Raw genomic sequence first — 17,553 nt, forward strand, 5'->3', positions numbered from 1 at the left:
AAGACCACAGATGGTTTTCTTCTGCTAGCCAGTTATTTATTGCTGCAAGCTCATCAATCACAAGGCAGACAGCTGTTGCAGAATATATACAAACTCTTGTTTCTCAGCAGTTGTATGTGACATGACACTTAAAACATAACTTAGCCACGTGGTTCATTCTCTTTACTTTGCATTTGTTTGACTTCTAAGAAATGGCAAACTGCTACAGGCCAACAGCTCCCAAGCACAAAACATGCCATATGAAATATGCAATGCCAATAAATGTCATGTTTAACCCTTTGCCGACAAGGGCTCATTGATCTTGACTATGGTTCTACTACAGGCACCCAGTGCTATAGATTTATTGATTTATGGCAAGCACTTAAAGGAATTGTCCAGTATAAAAATAAAACTGGCTAAATAGGCTATGCAAAATAAAAATGTTTTCAATATAGTTAGTTAGGCAAAAATGTAATGTATAAAGGCTGGAGTATCTGGATGTCTAATATAAAAGAAAAGAACACTACTTCCTGCCTTGCAGCTCTCTTGGTTTCCAGACAGTAACCAATCAGTGACTTGAGGGGGGGCCACATGGGTCATATCTGTTGCTTTTGAATCAGAGCTGAATGCTGAGGATCAATTGCAAACTCACTGAACAGAAATGTACCATGTGGCCCCCCTTCAAGTCGCTGACTAACTCAGAGTTATAGAGCTGAAAAGCAGGAAGTTGGATTCTGGCTATTATGTTACACATCAAGTCACTCCAGTCTTTATACATTACATTTTTGCCTAACTAACTATATTAGAAATTGTTTTTATTTTGCACAGCATATTTATTTACCCAGTTGTTATTTTTGTACTAAACTGTTCCTTTAAAAGCATAGAAATGTTTTTACTGTATTATCTAGTATTAGGTTTGCATAGCAGCCTGGTGTTTCAGAAGCATACAGTCAGAATGCTGTAGATTTGAACATAAGAAGCATTCAGGATGTACATCTGTACAGAGCTTACACTTTGATCTATTCCGGACTAGAACTAGAAGAGACTACTTTTATGGGACCAATTAGCACTAACATCAGACAGCAGGCTTCCTGTAAAAAATCCAATATGATACTGCATGACGTGAACACCAGAATCAAGCCACGTCTTAAAGAAATTGTTCAGTATAAAAATAAAAACTAGATAAATAGATAGGCTGTGCAAAATAAAAAATGTTTATAATATAGTTAGTTAGCCAAAAATGTAATGTATAAAGGCTGGAGTGACTGGATGTGTAACATAATAGCCAGAACACTACTTCCTGCTTTTTCAGCTCTCTTGGTTTCCACTGGTTACCAGGCAGTAACCAATCAGTGACTTAAGGGGGGGGCACATGGGTCATAACTATTTGCTTTTGAATCTGAGCTGAATGCTGAAGATCAATTGCAAACTCATTGAACAATAATGTTCCATCTGGTCCCCCATCAAGTCGCTGATTTACTCAGAGTTATAGAGCTGAAAAGCAGGAAGTTGGATTCTGGCTATTATATTTCACATCCAGTCACTCCAGCCTTTATACATTACATTTTTGCCTAACTATATTAGACATTTTTTTTTATTTTGTACAGCCTATTTATCCAATTTTTATTTACACTAAACTGTTCCTTTAATGTATGTAATTATTGGAGCTGCAGTGGGTCCCTGAATGTGAATGCTATGCTTCAAACAGTAAAAAAAAATATGGAGCCCGTCTCCCAATGGTTAGCACTGCAAGGATAGAGACTAGTTGTGAATGCAGTCCTTGTTCTGATTTCCATTTGGTTAGCGTATGCCTCCAACCATCGCCATTGGTACAAAGTCACAGGGATCAATGCATTAGCCTAAAATCTGTTTTACAGCAGCTATAAGCACCACATTGCAGCAGAAAATAGGGACTGACCTGAACAGCAGCGGTTACTTGCCCTTAGAGTTCAATCCTGCTTCGAGCATGCTACCAAGCTTTAAGTGTCATATTTGTTTAATGGGTGACTGGCACTTTTCATATTGGGATGTTTGCCTAGAATAGATAATGCCTGCATTAGACAGAGAACATGCAGTTATCATGCAGTTATCGCAACCAGGACTGGACTGGCAATCTGTGGATTCAGAGGGGCTGTCATATACGGTCACTTTTTATTCAGCTGATGGGGGTCTGTTTGGGCCTCTCTGCAGTTGAAATGCCAGGGCCTAATTTAAATCCCAGTCCAGACCTGACTGTGACTCACTAGAGCAAAACACTCGCTGAACATCCATTAGTAGATATGGACCTGGCACTGGCAAAACAACTTTGTAGTAAAACCAGTGACCAGCTGGTATAGTTTTGGTCTTACAGCAGCACTGCACATACAGCTTACAAATACCAACTGTTTGATAAAAGTTGTTGGTTTTGTGGTATAAATACAAAGTAACACCAACAATCTAGATTTTGGCAGATAGCTTGATTACGGAGGTATGAAAATGAAACACATCCTGACCCCTGCAGCAAGCTGTAATCATGGTGCAGCACATGGCATGGGCAATGGAAAATTAGAGTGATCTGTAATGCTTTGTTGCTCCTTGAAATACAAAGCTAAAGGAAGGACTGCTCAGGGAGGAAGGCTGGTAACAAGCACTCATTACTGTGGATAAATCCATCAGCAGTTGCATTGGTTACCATTGATAAAAAATATTGGTAATTGATAAATTAACTAAAATATAAAGGTAAACATCCACTTTAAGACAATGTGAAAGTCAGACTGTCTGAAGTGTTCCAACATAACACAAAATCACTTAAGTCTGCTAGCAGCAGCTGCAATGACAGCAGAACACTAAGTGCTGACACAGCAGAATGGACCGACATGTCCAGTGGCTTTGGCAAGAAAGATGGGGAACTATTCTAAATTATTTACTAGCTACAAGAAAAAAATAAATATACCAACGTGCCACTAACCTTATTAATGACCAACGCACGTGTATCGCTTTGTCTTCCCACCCACTGCTAACAGAACTGTTACAACTACCGTATATACTCGAGTATAAGCCGACCCGAGTATAAGCCGAGGTACCTAATTTTACCTATGAAAACTGGGAAAACTTATTGACTCTAGTATAAGCCTAACATCCAAAGAAAACTGTAGCACACCGATCAAACTTGTCTTGTGAAGAAAAGTGTTTTTATTGGCTCACGGCAGACATAAAGTTTGGCTATCAAGGCTTGATAGCCAAACTTTATGTCTGCCGTGAGCCAATAAAAACACTTTTCTTCACAAGACAAGTTTGATCGGTGTGCTACAGTTTTCTTTGGATGTTCGAGTTATTTGGACCTTGAGCAGGAGGTCCTGTGGACTGTTTAGCACCCGAGAGGGTAATTACGTTCAGGTGAGCACTCTAATTCTGTCTAGTATAAGCCTAGACACAACTACAGCCCTGTCTCCCAGCAGCGCACATTCTGCCAAAGCGACCCCCCCAGCGATCAACCGGACTTCTTTGCAAAGTTGATGGTGACAGAGAATTGCCAAACGGATTACTGTGTGCATTGTCCCACTGTCCCACTACCATGTGCAGAGGGTGCTGTTTGATATTGCCATCACTGTTAATCTTTCGTATAACCAACAGAGGGCGCTGTGTGATATTACAGTCACTGTTATTCTTTCATATAACCAACAGAGGGTGCTGTGTGATATTGCAGTCACTGTTATTCTTTTATATAAACAACAGAGGGCGCACTGTTATTCTTTCATATAACCAACAGAGGGTGCTGTGTGATATTGCAGTCACTGTTATTCTTTAATATAACCAACAGAGGGTGCTGTGTGATATTGCAGTCACTGTTAATCTTTCATATAACCAACAGAGGGTGCACTGTTATTGTTTCATACAACCAACAGATGGCGCTGTGTGATATTGCAGTCACTGTTATTCTTTCATATAACCAACAGAGGGCGCACTGTTATTCTTTCATACAACCAACAGATGGCGCTGTGTGATATTGCAGTCACTGTTATTCTTTCATATAACCAACAGATGGCGCTGTGTGATATTGCAGTCACTGTTATTCTTTCATATAACCAACAGAGGGTGCACTGTTATTCTTTCATATAACGAACAGAGGGCATTGTGGGATATTCCAGTCTCTCCCCAAGTGTACTGTTGGTATAGGAATGATTAAAAGTGACTGCAATCTCAGCTACTCGGGTCGGGTACCGCTGACCCGAGTATAAGCCGAGGTACACTTTTTCAGCACATTTTGGATGCTGAAAAACTCGGCTTATACTCGGGTATATACGGTATTAATGAGTATGGTACTGTGCATTGTGTCCACAAAGTGTCCTTTCTTTGTATATAGAATTATACTGTTAACCACGGTCTTGGATAATTCAATTCATACAGGTATGGGATCTATCATTGTATTTCTTTTTATTTTTTATCTTTTCTTTATATAACATCAACACATTTACACAGCACCTTACAGAGATTATACAGCATTCAAGTCAATCACATTCACATACAGTGGGGTCAGTTTTATTAGAAGCTGGTTGACCTGCCTTTATGTTTTTGGGAGTGTGGGGGAAAAAAATACTGGTATGGGATCCGTTATTCCGAAATACGTTATCCAGAAAAAACTGAATTACGGAAAGGCCATCTCCCATAGACTCCATTTTATCCAAATAACTAAGTTTTTTAAAAATGATTTCCTTTTTCTCTGTAATAATAAAACAGTACCTTGATTCCCAACGAAGATATAATTAATCCTTATTGGAAGAAAAGCCAGCCTAATTGGCTTATTTAATGTTTAAAGGAGAAGGAAAGGTTAAAACTAAGTTAAGCCTTATCAGAAAGGTCCATCTAAATATACCAGTAAACCCTCAAAGTAGTGCTGCTCTGAGTCCCCTGTCAAAAGAAACACTGCATTTCTTTCCTTCTATTGTGTACACATGGGCTTCTGTATCAGACTTCCTGCCTTCAACTTAAACCTCATTGCCCTGGGCAAGAGCATGCTCAGTTTGCTCTTCTTCCCCCACCCCTCCCTTCTCTACTGTAATCTGAGCCCAGAGCAGGGAGAGACTCAGGCAGGAAGTGATGTCACACCACATTAATACTGCAGCTCCTATTCTAAACAAACAGAGAGTTTCTAGAACTTTTTACTCAGGTATGGTAAAATATTCTACAGAATAAATATAGCATTCTAGCTTGCACTATTGCAGCTAATCTATTGGCAATAAAATGCCTCCGTAGCTTTCCTTCTCCTTTAAATGATTTTCTAGTAGACAATGTATGAAGATCCAAATTCTGGAAAGTTCTGTTATCCAGAAAACCCCAGGTCCCAAGCAGTCTGAATAACAAGTCCCATACTTGTACCCACAAGAAATCCATGCAGACACAAGGAGAAATTAAAAACTCTGTGCAGACATTGCCAAGATGGAAACTCAGGACCCCAGTGCTGCAAGGAGAAGTACTATCAACTGAGCCACCATCCAGACTACTTGAGTCCTTGGGTTTTTCCAGATAAATGATCTTTCTGTAATGTGGAGTAGAGGCATGGGATCTGTTATCTGAAAACCTGTTATCCAGAAAGCTCTGAATTACGGAAAGGCCATCTCCAACAGATTAAAATTTATCCAAGTTATCCAAATTTTTTCTTTTTTCTCTGTAATAATAAAACAGTACCTTGTACTTGATCCAAACTAAGATCTAATTAATCCTTATTGGTGGCAAAACAATTCTATTGGGTTTATTTAATGTAGACTTTAATTACAAATGATGGAAAGATCACTTATCCCAAGCATTCTGGTTAACAAGTCCCATACCTGTAATATGCCATCAAGTCAATATCTGATTAACACAAAGAAACCAAAAAAAACGAATTGGCGAGACTTGAAGAACTGCAGGTTTTGCCGCTGAGAGGTTCATCCTACAGGGGTACAAGCAATGTGTTTGAAATGTAGGATTGCTGGTGACTTACTTCCTGTGCAAAGCATTGTGGGTCCAGCAGACCCAACACCCACACACTGTACAAGAGACAGGAAGGAAGAGTTTAGTGAAGTGTGAATGTGTTCCCACTGAGGGCTCCAGCTGTGATGCAGGGATTGGGCTGGAGCTGTACAAACAAGGAGTGCCTTTGGCAGGCCAGTCACTGCTGTGTCAACACAGGCTGGAGATTTTGTTGTTGTCTGTAAGAAAGCTGCTAGCAGACTGCGCAATGCACAAGCCCTGTATTGGCCTCATTTGTGGCCAGAGTTGTGCAAAAAGGAGCTGAAGCAAAGGAGCTGGGAGCATCTGGCTGGAAGTGGAGAAGTGACTAAACAAACATGTTTTACAAGTCTCTACAAAAAAAACACAAACTTCCCCAAAGCAAAGAATTTCCCTCATACCCAGCACACAATAAAGACAGTATGTCACACTCTCAGGCTGGCCTCACTGCATTCTCTCTGCCAGAAACACTTCAAAGTGTTCTACTACAGACTCTGCTAGTGATTTACTCTCATACACTGCTACAGCTCACAACCCCTCTACACTGCCATGGGTGAACTACGGCTCCCACCAATCTCAGTCATGCTCTCAGCAGCTGATTGCCCATCCAACCTCTGACTTTATGTAATAAAGGGTCGTTATTTTGCAATTGTTATTCTAGTACAGGTATGGTCGGGACCTAGGGTTTTTCCGGTTAACAGATCTATCTGTAATTTGGATCTGCATAATTTAAGACTACTAGAAAATCATGTAAAGATTAAATAAATGTAATAGGCTGATTTTGCTTCCCGTAAGGCTTAATTATATCTTAGTTTGGATCAAATACATGGTACTGTTTTATTATTACAGAGGAAAAGGAAATCATTTATATCAATTTGGATTATTTGGATAAATTGAGTTTATGGGAGACAGCCTGTCTGCAATTCTCAGCTTTCTGGATAATGGGTTTCTGGATAACGGATCCCATACCTGTACTGTATAAATATAATTTGCCATATATAATAATTGTATAACATTAAAGGTTTAACTTTTAGTATTTTATAGAATGGCCAATTCTAAGAAACTTTTCAATTGGTCTTCATTTTTTCTTCTGACTCTTTCCAACTTTCAAATGGGGTTCACCAGCCCCATCTAAAAAAAACAAATTCTCTGTAAGGCTACACATTTATTGTTATTGCTACTTTTTTTTTTTTACTTATATTTCTTATTAGGCCCTCCCCTATTCATATTCCAGTTTCTTATTCAAATCAATGCATGGTTACAAGGGTAAGTTGGACCAGACTGCAAAATGGAAGGGCTGCTTAATAAAAAGCTAATTAACTCAAAAGCCACAAATAATAAAAAATGAAACCACATTGCAAATTGTCTCAGAATATCTCTCTATATCATACTAAAAGTTAATTCAAAGGTGAACAGCCCCTTTAGAATTATGAATATGTTTATTATACAAATACTGTATCCCCATTAATAAAGATAAACAATGACAGCTATGTAGGGCATTGCAAAGTATTTAGAAAGTTGGGATACTGTAAAATGTAAATAAATATAAAATGGAAAGATACTAATTGAAAATAATACAAAAAGACAACATATCAGATGTTGAAACTGAGACATTTTATTGATGGCGCTGTGTGATATTGCAGTCACTGTTATTCTTTCATATAACCAAAGAGGGCGCTGTGTGATATTGCAGTCACTTTTATTCTTTCATATAACCAAAGAGGGCGCTGTGTGATATTGCAGTCACTTTTATTCTTTCATATAACGAACAGAGGGTGCACTGTTATTCTTTCATATAACCAACAGAGGGTGCTGTGTGATATTGCAGCCACTGTTATTCTTTCATATAACCAACAGAGGGCACACTGTTATTCTTTCATATAACCAACAGATGGCGCTGTGTGATATTGCAGTCACTGTTATTCTTTCATATAACCAACAGATGGCGCTGTGTGATATTGCAGTCACTGTTATTCTTTCATATAACCAACAGAGGGTGCACTGTTATTCTTTCATATAACCAACAGAGGGTGCTGTGTGATATTGCAGTAACTGTTATTCTTTCATATAACCAACAGAGGGTGCTGTGTGATATTGCAGTCACTGTTATTCTTTCATATAACCAACAGAGGGTGCTGTGTGATATTGCAGTCACTGTTATTCTTTCATATAACCAACAGAGGGCACACTGTTATTCTTTCATATAACCAACAGATGGCGCTGTGTGATATTGCAGTCACTGTTATTCTTTCATATAACCAACAGATGGCGCTGTGTGATATTGCAGTCACTGTTATTCTTTCATATAACCAACAGAGGGTGCACTGTTATTCTTTCATATAACCAACAGAGGGTGCTGTGTGATATTGCAGTAACTGTTATTCTTTCATATAACCAACAGAGGGTGCACTGTTATTCTTTCATATAACCAACAGAGGGCGCTGTGTGATATTGCAGTCTCTCCCCAAGTGAACTGTTGGTATGGGAATGATTAAAAGTGACTGCAATCTCAGCGACTGCCCGCTGACTCGAGTATAAGCCAAGGTAGACTTTTTCAGCACATTTTGGATGCTGAAAAACTCGGCTTATACTCGAGTACATACGGTAAATAAACATGGGAAGGGGAACACCATATTGCAACATACCTCAATGTAAAATTACAAAGAACTCAGGGATTTCATCACCTACAGTAAAATCATTGAAAGATTCACATATCTGTACCCAAGATTCACATATCTGTACCCAAGGGACAAGGCTGAAAGACAATATTGAATGACCATGATCTTTGGGGCTTCACGCAACACTGCATTAAAAACAGACACAATTCTGTAATGGAAATCACTGCATGGGCCCAGGAATACTTCCGAAAACCACTGTCTATAAACATAGTTCAAAGCTGCATACAACCACACATACAAATGTTTCAGAAGCACATGTAAGATGGACTGAGGAGAAATGGAAAACTCTCCTGTGGTCTCACAAATCTAAATTTGAAATTCTTTTTGGAAATCATGGATCTGCATCCTCCAATATAAAGAGGAGAAGGACCATCTTGTGTGTTATCAGAGCACAATTGAAAAGCCAATATCTGTGATGGTATGGGGGTGCATCAGTGCACATTGCATGGGAAGCTTGCACATCTTGGAAGGTACCATTAATATTAAAAGCTATATACAGGTTTTGGGGCAACATATGCTTCCATCTAACAGCATGGATCCATAGTAAGAGTCTTACTGCTAAACTGGCTTGCCTGCTGTGCAGACGTATCCACCACTGGAAACATTTGGCACATTATGAAAGGATACCCCTCTTGAGCAGCTGAAACCCACTTATCAGGCAAAAACTGGACAACATTTCACATTCACAATTAGAGCAATTGGTCTCCTCAGACAGAGTGTTGTTAAAAGAAGAGGTGATGCACCACAGTAAGAAACCTGCCTGTCTCAGCTTTTTTTGAAATATGTCGCTGGCATCAAATTCAAAATGTTCAGTTTCAACATTCAATATGTTGTCTTTGTACTATTATCAATTGAATATAGGGCTTAAATGATTTGCAAATCATCCCATTCTCTTTTTTTATTCACATTTTAAACAGCGTCTTAACTTTTTTGGAAACGTTTTTTTTTTTTTAAAATGATATAAATAATGGCATTGTTTACAGTACATTTTAATATTCCTCATGAGCTATAAAGATAGCAAATCTCCTCCCAACAAGTACAAGTGATACATTCCCATGCTCATGCCAAGATTTCCTCTGAGAAATAATCTGTTTTCACAAAAGAGTCTACAAAAGCCACTTGCTAGAATAACACAGGTCACGCAAGTCTAAGGCAACATGAGCAGAACAATATCTGGCTGCCAAGGAATACAGTTTTTGCAACAATTACAGAAATGCAGCTTACCAATATACATTTAAATAAAATTAATTTTTTTCTTGTAAATCTATCTACAGTAAGCATTTTTTCCCACTTTCAGCACTGCTGGCTCGGACTCCTGAAATAACGCAATGGAAGCCAGCTATCCTCCAGCCAAGATTCAATGTCCCGCAATGCCTTGCATGCTTTTTCACAGGTCTGTTAATCATCCGGCTTCTGCCAGAAAGAGACAGACAGACAGATACTGCTTTCAACAGCAATTACATTTACAAATTGCTTTGAAACTCTAGCTGTTTTGAACTTTTTCCTTTTATATGCAAATACATTTTTGGGTGTAGTTCCCACTCAAGATTTAATGTAAATCACAGCTGGACCATGAAACTATAATATAATTAAAGGGCCTCTCTCATAAAAGAGTTTCATGCTGAAAGCAGACACTATGCCACCCTGACTGTCAGTTGTTTTACATGACAAGCAACACATAAATAAAGCATACCAATCTGCAAAATATACTGATTGTCTCTGCTTTTGAAATGTTAAATCAGCTGGTGTTTACGAGATTAAAAGCAAATGATTATTTTCTTTGCAACATTCTGACTGGTTTCTTCCTGGGGCTTCCCTCCCACTAAACTATGGGAAATCTTGCTGAAGAAAAACAAATGCCTGATGGGTTATTTATCACTGTATAAGGGAGGGATTCAAGTTGTTATGTAGGTACCACTCCTATGGTGCTCAGATGCTAAATGATTTCCTGGCCCTTTTTTCATCTGATAAGGGATAAAAGTGTCAGTAGTTGGAATAGAACTATGGATAGTTAGTTACTCAGCAAAATAATTTTAGGTCCTCCTTAATCTTTGGGAAAAAAAGACGCCTTCATGAAACAGTTTTTCAGTAAGTGCTCACAGGCTCCCAGAGGTCTGCTTCCTCATAATATATTTTTAAGCAATATATGTTTAGACAGATCAGATGTGTATGTGGGATACTCGTGTTTAAGAAGAAAGATGTTCCATACTTGTTCCCCTGTAAAAGCATAGACAGATACTTTAGCATTTCACCAACTGGCCTCAGACCGAATAGACCGTATGAAAGACCTTACACGAGTTGTACAGGGTTAGTGAAATTCCCAAACTTTGTCCTCCATAACACAACCCTTCTTAACCAGGGACCACCCAAATGAAAAGCCCAATGCTTTATTTACCAGTAGGTCTTTCCAACTGACACGAGGTCACCCATTCCGATTAGAAGAAAAGAGGTTCCGCCTAAATATTCGGAAGGGTTTTTTTACAGCGAGAGCTGTGAAGATGTGGAATTCTCTCCCTGAATCAGTTGTACAGGCTGATACATTAGATAGCTTTAAGAAGGGGTTGGATGGCTTTTTAGCAAGTAAGGGAATACAGGGTTATGGGAAATAGCTCATAGTCCAAGTTGATCCAGGGACTAGTCCGATTGCCATTTTGGAGTCAGGAAGGAATTTTTCCCCCTCTAAGGCAAATTGGAGAGGCTTCAGATGGGTTTTTTGCCTTCCTCTGGATCAACTGGCAGATAGGTAGTTAATAAAAAAAAATAAAAAAAAGGTTGAACTCGATGGACATGTGTCTTTTTTCAACCTTACTTACTATGTTACTATGTAAGTCAGCACCCACAGACAACTTCAAAGGGGGGCACAGGAAATAGGCAACATTATCCCATCAACAAAGTAATGGATGAGGAGTCTAGCTTATAGCACACAAATGGCAGGAACTATGCACTACAGTGGGAAGTTTTACTTCAACACTAAACCTGAAGTGGATGCCTGAACCCACATGACCAGAACAAGTGTTCTCTGCCCTGGACCCAATCGAGTTAACAGACCAATGGCTGTGGCTTAAGTGTCATACATCTGCTTGGTTGCGAGGTTGCCAATCAAGCAGGTCTTTCACAGATATGCCCACCTTGTGGTGGGTAATATTGGGCTTATTTGAACCCTTGGCCCTTGGCCCAACAATCAGATCATAATTTGCTGCTGATCTAGGCCGTTGAGACAAGGACTGCATCAATGCACAGACTAGGAACTGGCAGCTTTCATTAGCCTGAGTATGGCTCCCTTTACAAACACTAGAACAGCCGATTAGTAAAATTATTCACGTTCTGATTAAACCATGAAATAAATGCAAGTCTGAAACCCAATTTCTCATTTTACATCAGCTGCATAAAGGAAACAAAGATTGCTTCTATAGTAAACACTTTTATTTTATGTCAGGTGTCTCATGAAGACAAAAGCTAAATAAGCCTACATTAAACCAGCAAATTCCAACTACAATCTTTTCAGCATTTTCTAGTAACAGCCTGTACTAGAGGTCTTTTTCACTTTGAACAACTACAACTCTTGCACTAGCAATACACCAGTCAACAAACACAATTAATGCTCAGGTAATGAATGAAACATAACTTATCAATGTATGAATGGTACTAAATATTTTCTTATAGAACAGCAGTTGAATAAGCCATTAAATAAACTGTTGAATAAGAGACTGCAGCTTAGAAAGCAACCCACTTAATGCAACAATAGCCGTAAGGATATGTAAAAGCCAATAAATAGCTGGAAACATTCCTTGAGCCAATTTGCATTTTGCTTTATTCTGTAACCTGAAAGGATATTTGACGTCCATGCTTCTCTACAGGTCTGTGATGAGAAGAGTGAAGGCGATTACGGGAAACTCTCTCCACAAGTCCATGGTGGCGCATACCTCGTATATTATCCATGGGGTGAAAAGAAGGCTGGAAAACAAAGAAGATAAATTAGCAACTGACACAGTAAAATGACACCCACCCCCTAGGATACATAGCTTGCATGACCCTTGCTGTCCCAGAGTGTGCAGAGAGTGTGGTTTGGGTGTGTGGTTTAGTGAGTGTCACTCTGTAAACATGCCGATTTCCAGGTTTTACTGTTATTATTAAAAGCATATTTTATAAACAAGCAGTGCAGAGCTTTTACATACAGAAATTACGCACAAAAGCACAGCCTGACTTCTTTATACGCATGCGGTTTATTTGGGTTTTAAATTAACACCACAGTTGTTTTATTATAAATATGCCCCTATATATTTATGTTTTTGTTCGTGTGTGTTCTGGAAATGTGTGTTTAAATGTCACTGTGCTTGCAACTCTATACGTGTGTGTTTCTTCAGAGATTTCAAATGTCAGCGTGTATTTGTGTTCTGGAAAGGCGCTTGTGTGCAGGTATTAACTTTCAGTGTGTTTTTCTGGTCACAGCAAAGAATGGATGGGGTTTTCTACTACTGCTATACACAGGGATAACTTGGCAATGATGTGTATGTAACTACAGTTTATTATTTGTATTCTCTTGCTGTTGTTACATTTCTTTGTGTCAATGAAAGAGATTTCAGGTGTCTGTAAACTCATAGAAGATCACTTAGTTTTGAGGAAACTAATTGAAATATGGTCTGAACAGGCAGCCGTAAGTGTGCTCCCGTACTGCCATGTAAATCTTTAATTCTATACAAGTACAAGTGCTGTAACTTTTAACTTTGCAATCCACCACTAAATCATTGAAATGTCACTCACTTTTATCACCAGAAACAGGAGAATTGTATAACTACATTATTAATGGGTACATTGCTTCATCATAACCATTTTTGGTTTGGCTTATCGTGCTTTATAACACAAGGGTATTCTCATGCCGAAGAACCACAGCAGAATAAGGAGTGTGGTGCCACATACACCAAATTAATACAGATAAATCAAAGTATATTTAAGGGAAAAATACCCGTATGTCGAAGCCCATCCCTTCGACATACGGATGGGCTTTAAGTAAAAAGGTGCATACATGGTTATATTTACTGCCAAAAATAAGTAATTTACACCTACAGGATTCATAAGGTTATGTAGAAACCTAACCTAGGGTGTCCTAGCCAGATTTCAGTTTGCAAGTTTTATGTCCATCTTATATTGTGTCCATTCAAGGACCATTTCCCCACACCCAGTTAGGTTGGAAGAGTCATTCAGCTCTTTCCTAACCTTGTTCCATGTTGAAGAGATGGATTCTAGAACTTAAAGTCCTCTGTTGTCCATGGTGGGCAGATCACATACTCTCTGGAAAGCAGAGGTACATCAAGTCCCAAAATCTGTCACAAGCTCTATTAATAAAAGTCTCATCAACTGTATCACCTCAGAAAGTAATAACTTCAAATTCACCAGCAGGGCAGTGGTAGGAAGCCCTAATTCTGTTCTTCTGTTATCTAGAGTGGTACTGTTTAGTAACAACCATAGATGTGCAGTACACTGCCTTTTCTCAAGCCATGCATCATCTTCTTGTGATGACAGGTGCCTTTTAAGGCAATGACAGACATGTTGCCTGCATTTTGACGCAATAACTAAACACCCAGAAATTCCTTTTTATTGTGGGAAGTAGGACTCCCTGCAGGTAAAATACGGAAATACATAATTATACAAGAATGACTAAGAAGTCATTTTTAGCAATTTAAGTAGACAATGTAATAAATATCATAAATAACATTTATGGGTTTGCATGAATTTAATTTAACGTTGCAACTTTGAAACTGTTTAGTGGCCATACCCCCAGTGGAAGAAAGATTGGCAATTAGGGTTAGTTCACATGAGGAGATTTGGGGAGATTTTGTCGCCTGGGGACTAATCGCCTCGTCTTCTGAACTGCCTCAGCGTTTTTTCCCGTAGGCTACAATGAAAAGTCGCCTGTGATAATGCACACGCAACTTCGGGCAACTATAGAAAACGCATAGCCGCGTGTGCATTAGCGCAGGCGACTTTTCATTGTAGCCTATGGGAAAAAACGCTGAGGCAGTTTGTGGAAATAGTCGCTCAGAAGATGAGGCGATTAGTCGCCAGGCGACAAAATCTCCCCAAATCTCCTCGTGTGAACTAACCCTTATTGAAAAAGTTATTTTGCCACTAAAAGAGTACAGTACCTTAAGGGCAGAGACACATGGGGCAATTCGGGGAGATTAGTCGCGACAAAATCTCCCCAAATCTCCTCGTGTGAACTAACTCTTACTGAAAAAGTTATTTTGCCACTAAAAGAGTACAGTACCTTAAGGGCAGAGACACATGGGGCAATTCGGGGAGATTAGTCGCGACAAAATCTCCCCAAATCTCCTCGTGTGAACTAACTCTTACTGAAAAAGTTATTTTGCCACTAAAAGAGTACAGTTTAAGGGCAGAGACACATGGGGCAAATCTCCTCTTCTTTGGGACGACTAATCTTCCCAAACTGCCTCCCCGCCGGCGATTTTCATTCTAGCCGGTGTGAAGGCAGAAGAGGCAGTTTGGGGAGATTAGTCACCCAAAGAAGAGGAGATTTGGTGCCAGGTGACTAATCTCCCCGAATTGCAGCGTGTCTCTGCCCTTAGAAAGTTGTTCACTTCCAACACTTTTTTTAGTTCAGTTGTTTTCAGATAATTCACTAGAAATAAAGACTTTTTTCAATTACGTTTTATTTTCTACTTGAAAATAATAATATTGAAGAGTAAAGTTATATTTTTCACCTTCTTATGTCTTTCTAGAACAGCTTGGGGGGGGTCATCGACCCTGTAACTGCTATTCATTGATACATTTCTTTGGCCCTGCTGAGCAGAATCCCTGTTATAACGGATACAACAGTTGCTCACAGATGCTGCTGAGAAATGTATCAACTAATGAGCAAATTGTAACAGTTCAGAATCTGCAACTGAATTACTGAACTGCCAGACTCAAACACCAGAGACAGGAACATTACAACTATCCAGTTACTAGGGTCCAATTTACCCCAGCAACAAGGCAATGATCTGAATGAAAGACTGGAAGATGAATAGAATAGGGCTTACAAGAAAGATAAGTAATTGTATCCTCACACAGAAATAGTTCTTTTCTGCTAGGTTACCCCTAACAACCAGAGAGCATTTTAAATTGCCAGAAAGACAGGAAGATATAAAAAGAAAGCAAATAATGCAAAGCAAATAATGCAAAAAAAAAAAAAAAAAGTAGACCAGTTGAAATGTTGATACAAACAGTAAAGGTGAACCACCTCTTTATCTGTGTTCCAAATGAATCCACACACATCTTGTTCAAAAGTGTCTGACCTTGTTTTAATGAGACGTAGACAAAACTGTTTTGTGCGGTTATTTTATTATGGTATTTGTCTTGAAAAGTAATTACATTGATCCCTAATGTGAGTTGTTTGCCTAAATCTAAACTGCTTATTTAATAGTACAAATGCCCTGCATGTCATGTTAACCAATGCCATATACAGCACAGTGTTATTTCCCTTCAATGACTTTATATAGAGAGCTTGGATTTCTTTCCCTCTTGCCAATGGTTGCACAGAATGGAGAAAACTATTGCTCCTAAACAACTTTCAGCCCTGTTTGATAGATCTCATATTTAATTTATCTCTTTTAAAGAGGTTGTCCACTCTCCAAACACTTTTTTCCGATTGATCACCAGAAATAAGGACTTTTTTCAATTGCTTTCCATCTTTTATTTTTTTATAAAATCTAAGTTTAAAAGGATTACGTCATGATTTTTATGATGTATTTTTATTTCTAAATTACACTGTTTACACTGCAAATAATTCACTCTACAATATAAATTTAATTCCTGAACCAGCAAGTGTATTTTTTTTAAGTTGTAATATTGCAGTGTGTAGGCAGCCATCTCAGGTCATTTTGCCTGGTCATGTGCTTTCAGAAAGAGCCAACACTTTAGGATGCAACTGCTTTCTAGCAGGCTGTTCCTCCTACTAAATGCAACAATGTGTCGCAGTGGGAGCTGGCTTTTTCTATTGAGTTCTGTTCTACCAGGCAGCTATTATCTCTGTTATCTAGTATTAGGAGCTGCTATCTGGTTACCTTCCCATTGTTCTGTTGTTTGGCTGTTGGTGGGGAGAGGGTGAGGTGATATCACTCCAACTTGCAGTACAGCAGTAAAGAGTGACTGAAGTTTATAAGAGCACAAGTCACGTGACTTTGGGCAGCTGGGAAACCGACATTATTACTAGCCCCATGTCAGATTTCAAAAATAAATATAAAAAAATTTTTTTGCTCTTTTGAGAAATGTATTTCAGTGCAGAATTCTGCTGCAGCAGCACTATTAACGGAAATGTTTTGAAAACAAAAAATGTTCCCGTAATAGTATCCCTTTAAAGTTTATTATTCCTGTCTCTTGTGTTTCAGTCTGGCAGCTCAGTAATCCAGTAGCATTCTACACTGTTACAATTTGCTATATTAGTTGATACATTTTCAGCAGTATCTGTGGAATATCAGCAACTATTGTATTCTGCTCAGCAGGGTCAAATATAACAATTGTGTCACAGTTTACTCAGTGACCCCCCTCTCCCAGATCTGCTTTGGAAAGACATAAGAAGGTGAAAATTTTAACTTTACACTTCAATATTAGAAAAACAGTCCCAAATAGAAAAATAGAAAGTAATTGGAAAACATCTTTTATTTCTAAAAACTACTGAACTGAACAAAAGTGTTTGAAGGTAAATAACCCCTTTAAAGAGTAATTTTGTCTAAAAGGATTTATGGATGGACAGACAAACAGTCAGATAGGTTGGCTGCAGCTACAGGGGATTCAGTTGAGAAACTGACTTATGGCCAATCTTGTTCAAGAAAATCTGATCTACTGAGCTGCAATGCTAGCCAAGGCCAATACTTGCTCTTTGAAACATAAACAATATAATTGTGCCACAAAAATTCATGAGCAGAATTAAATG

General features: G+C 38.7%; 1 protein-coding gene across 1 annotated transcript in view; it reads right to left on the reverse strand.

Moving 5' to 3' along the window:
- The window catches only part of MGC132236 (uncharacterized protein), a gene marked incomplete at both ends in the record, with an annotated part of 56,483 nt that overhangs the window by 14,931 nt on the left and 23,999 nt on the right, over positions 1–17,553 (reverse strand). Inside the window, 1 exon segment of the mRNA NM_001096345.1 lies at positions 12,459–12,578. Coding sequence (NP_001089814.1) covers positions 12,459–12,578 — 120 coding nt within the window.

Source organism: Xenopus laevis, chromosome 3L, assembly GCF_017654675.1.
Source record: "Xenopus laevis strain J_2021 chromosome 3L, Xenopus_laevis_v10.1, whole genome shotgun sequence".
NCBI lineage: Eukaryota > Metazoa > Chordata > Amphibia > Anura > Pipidae > Xenopus > Xenopus laevis.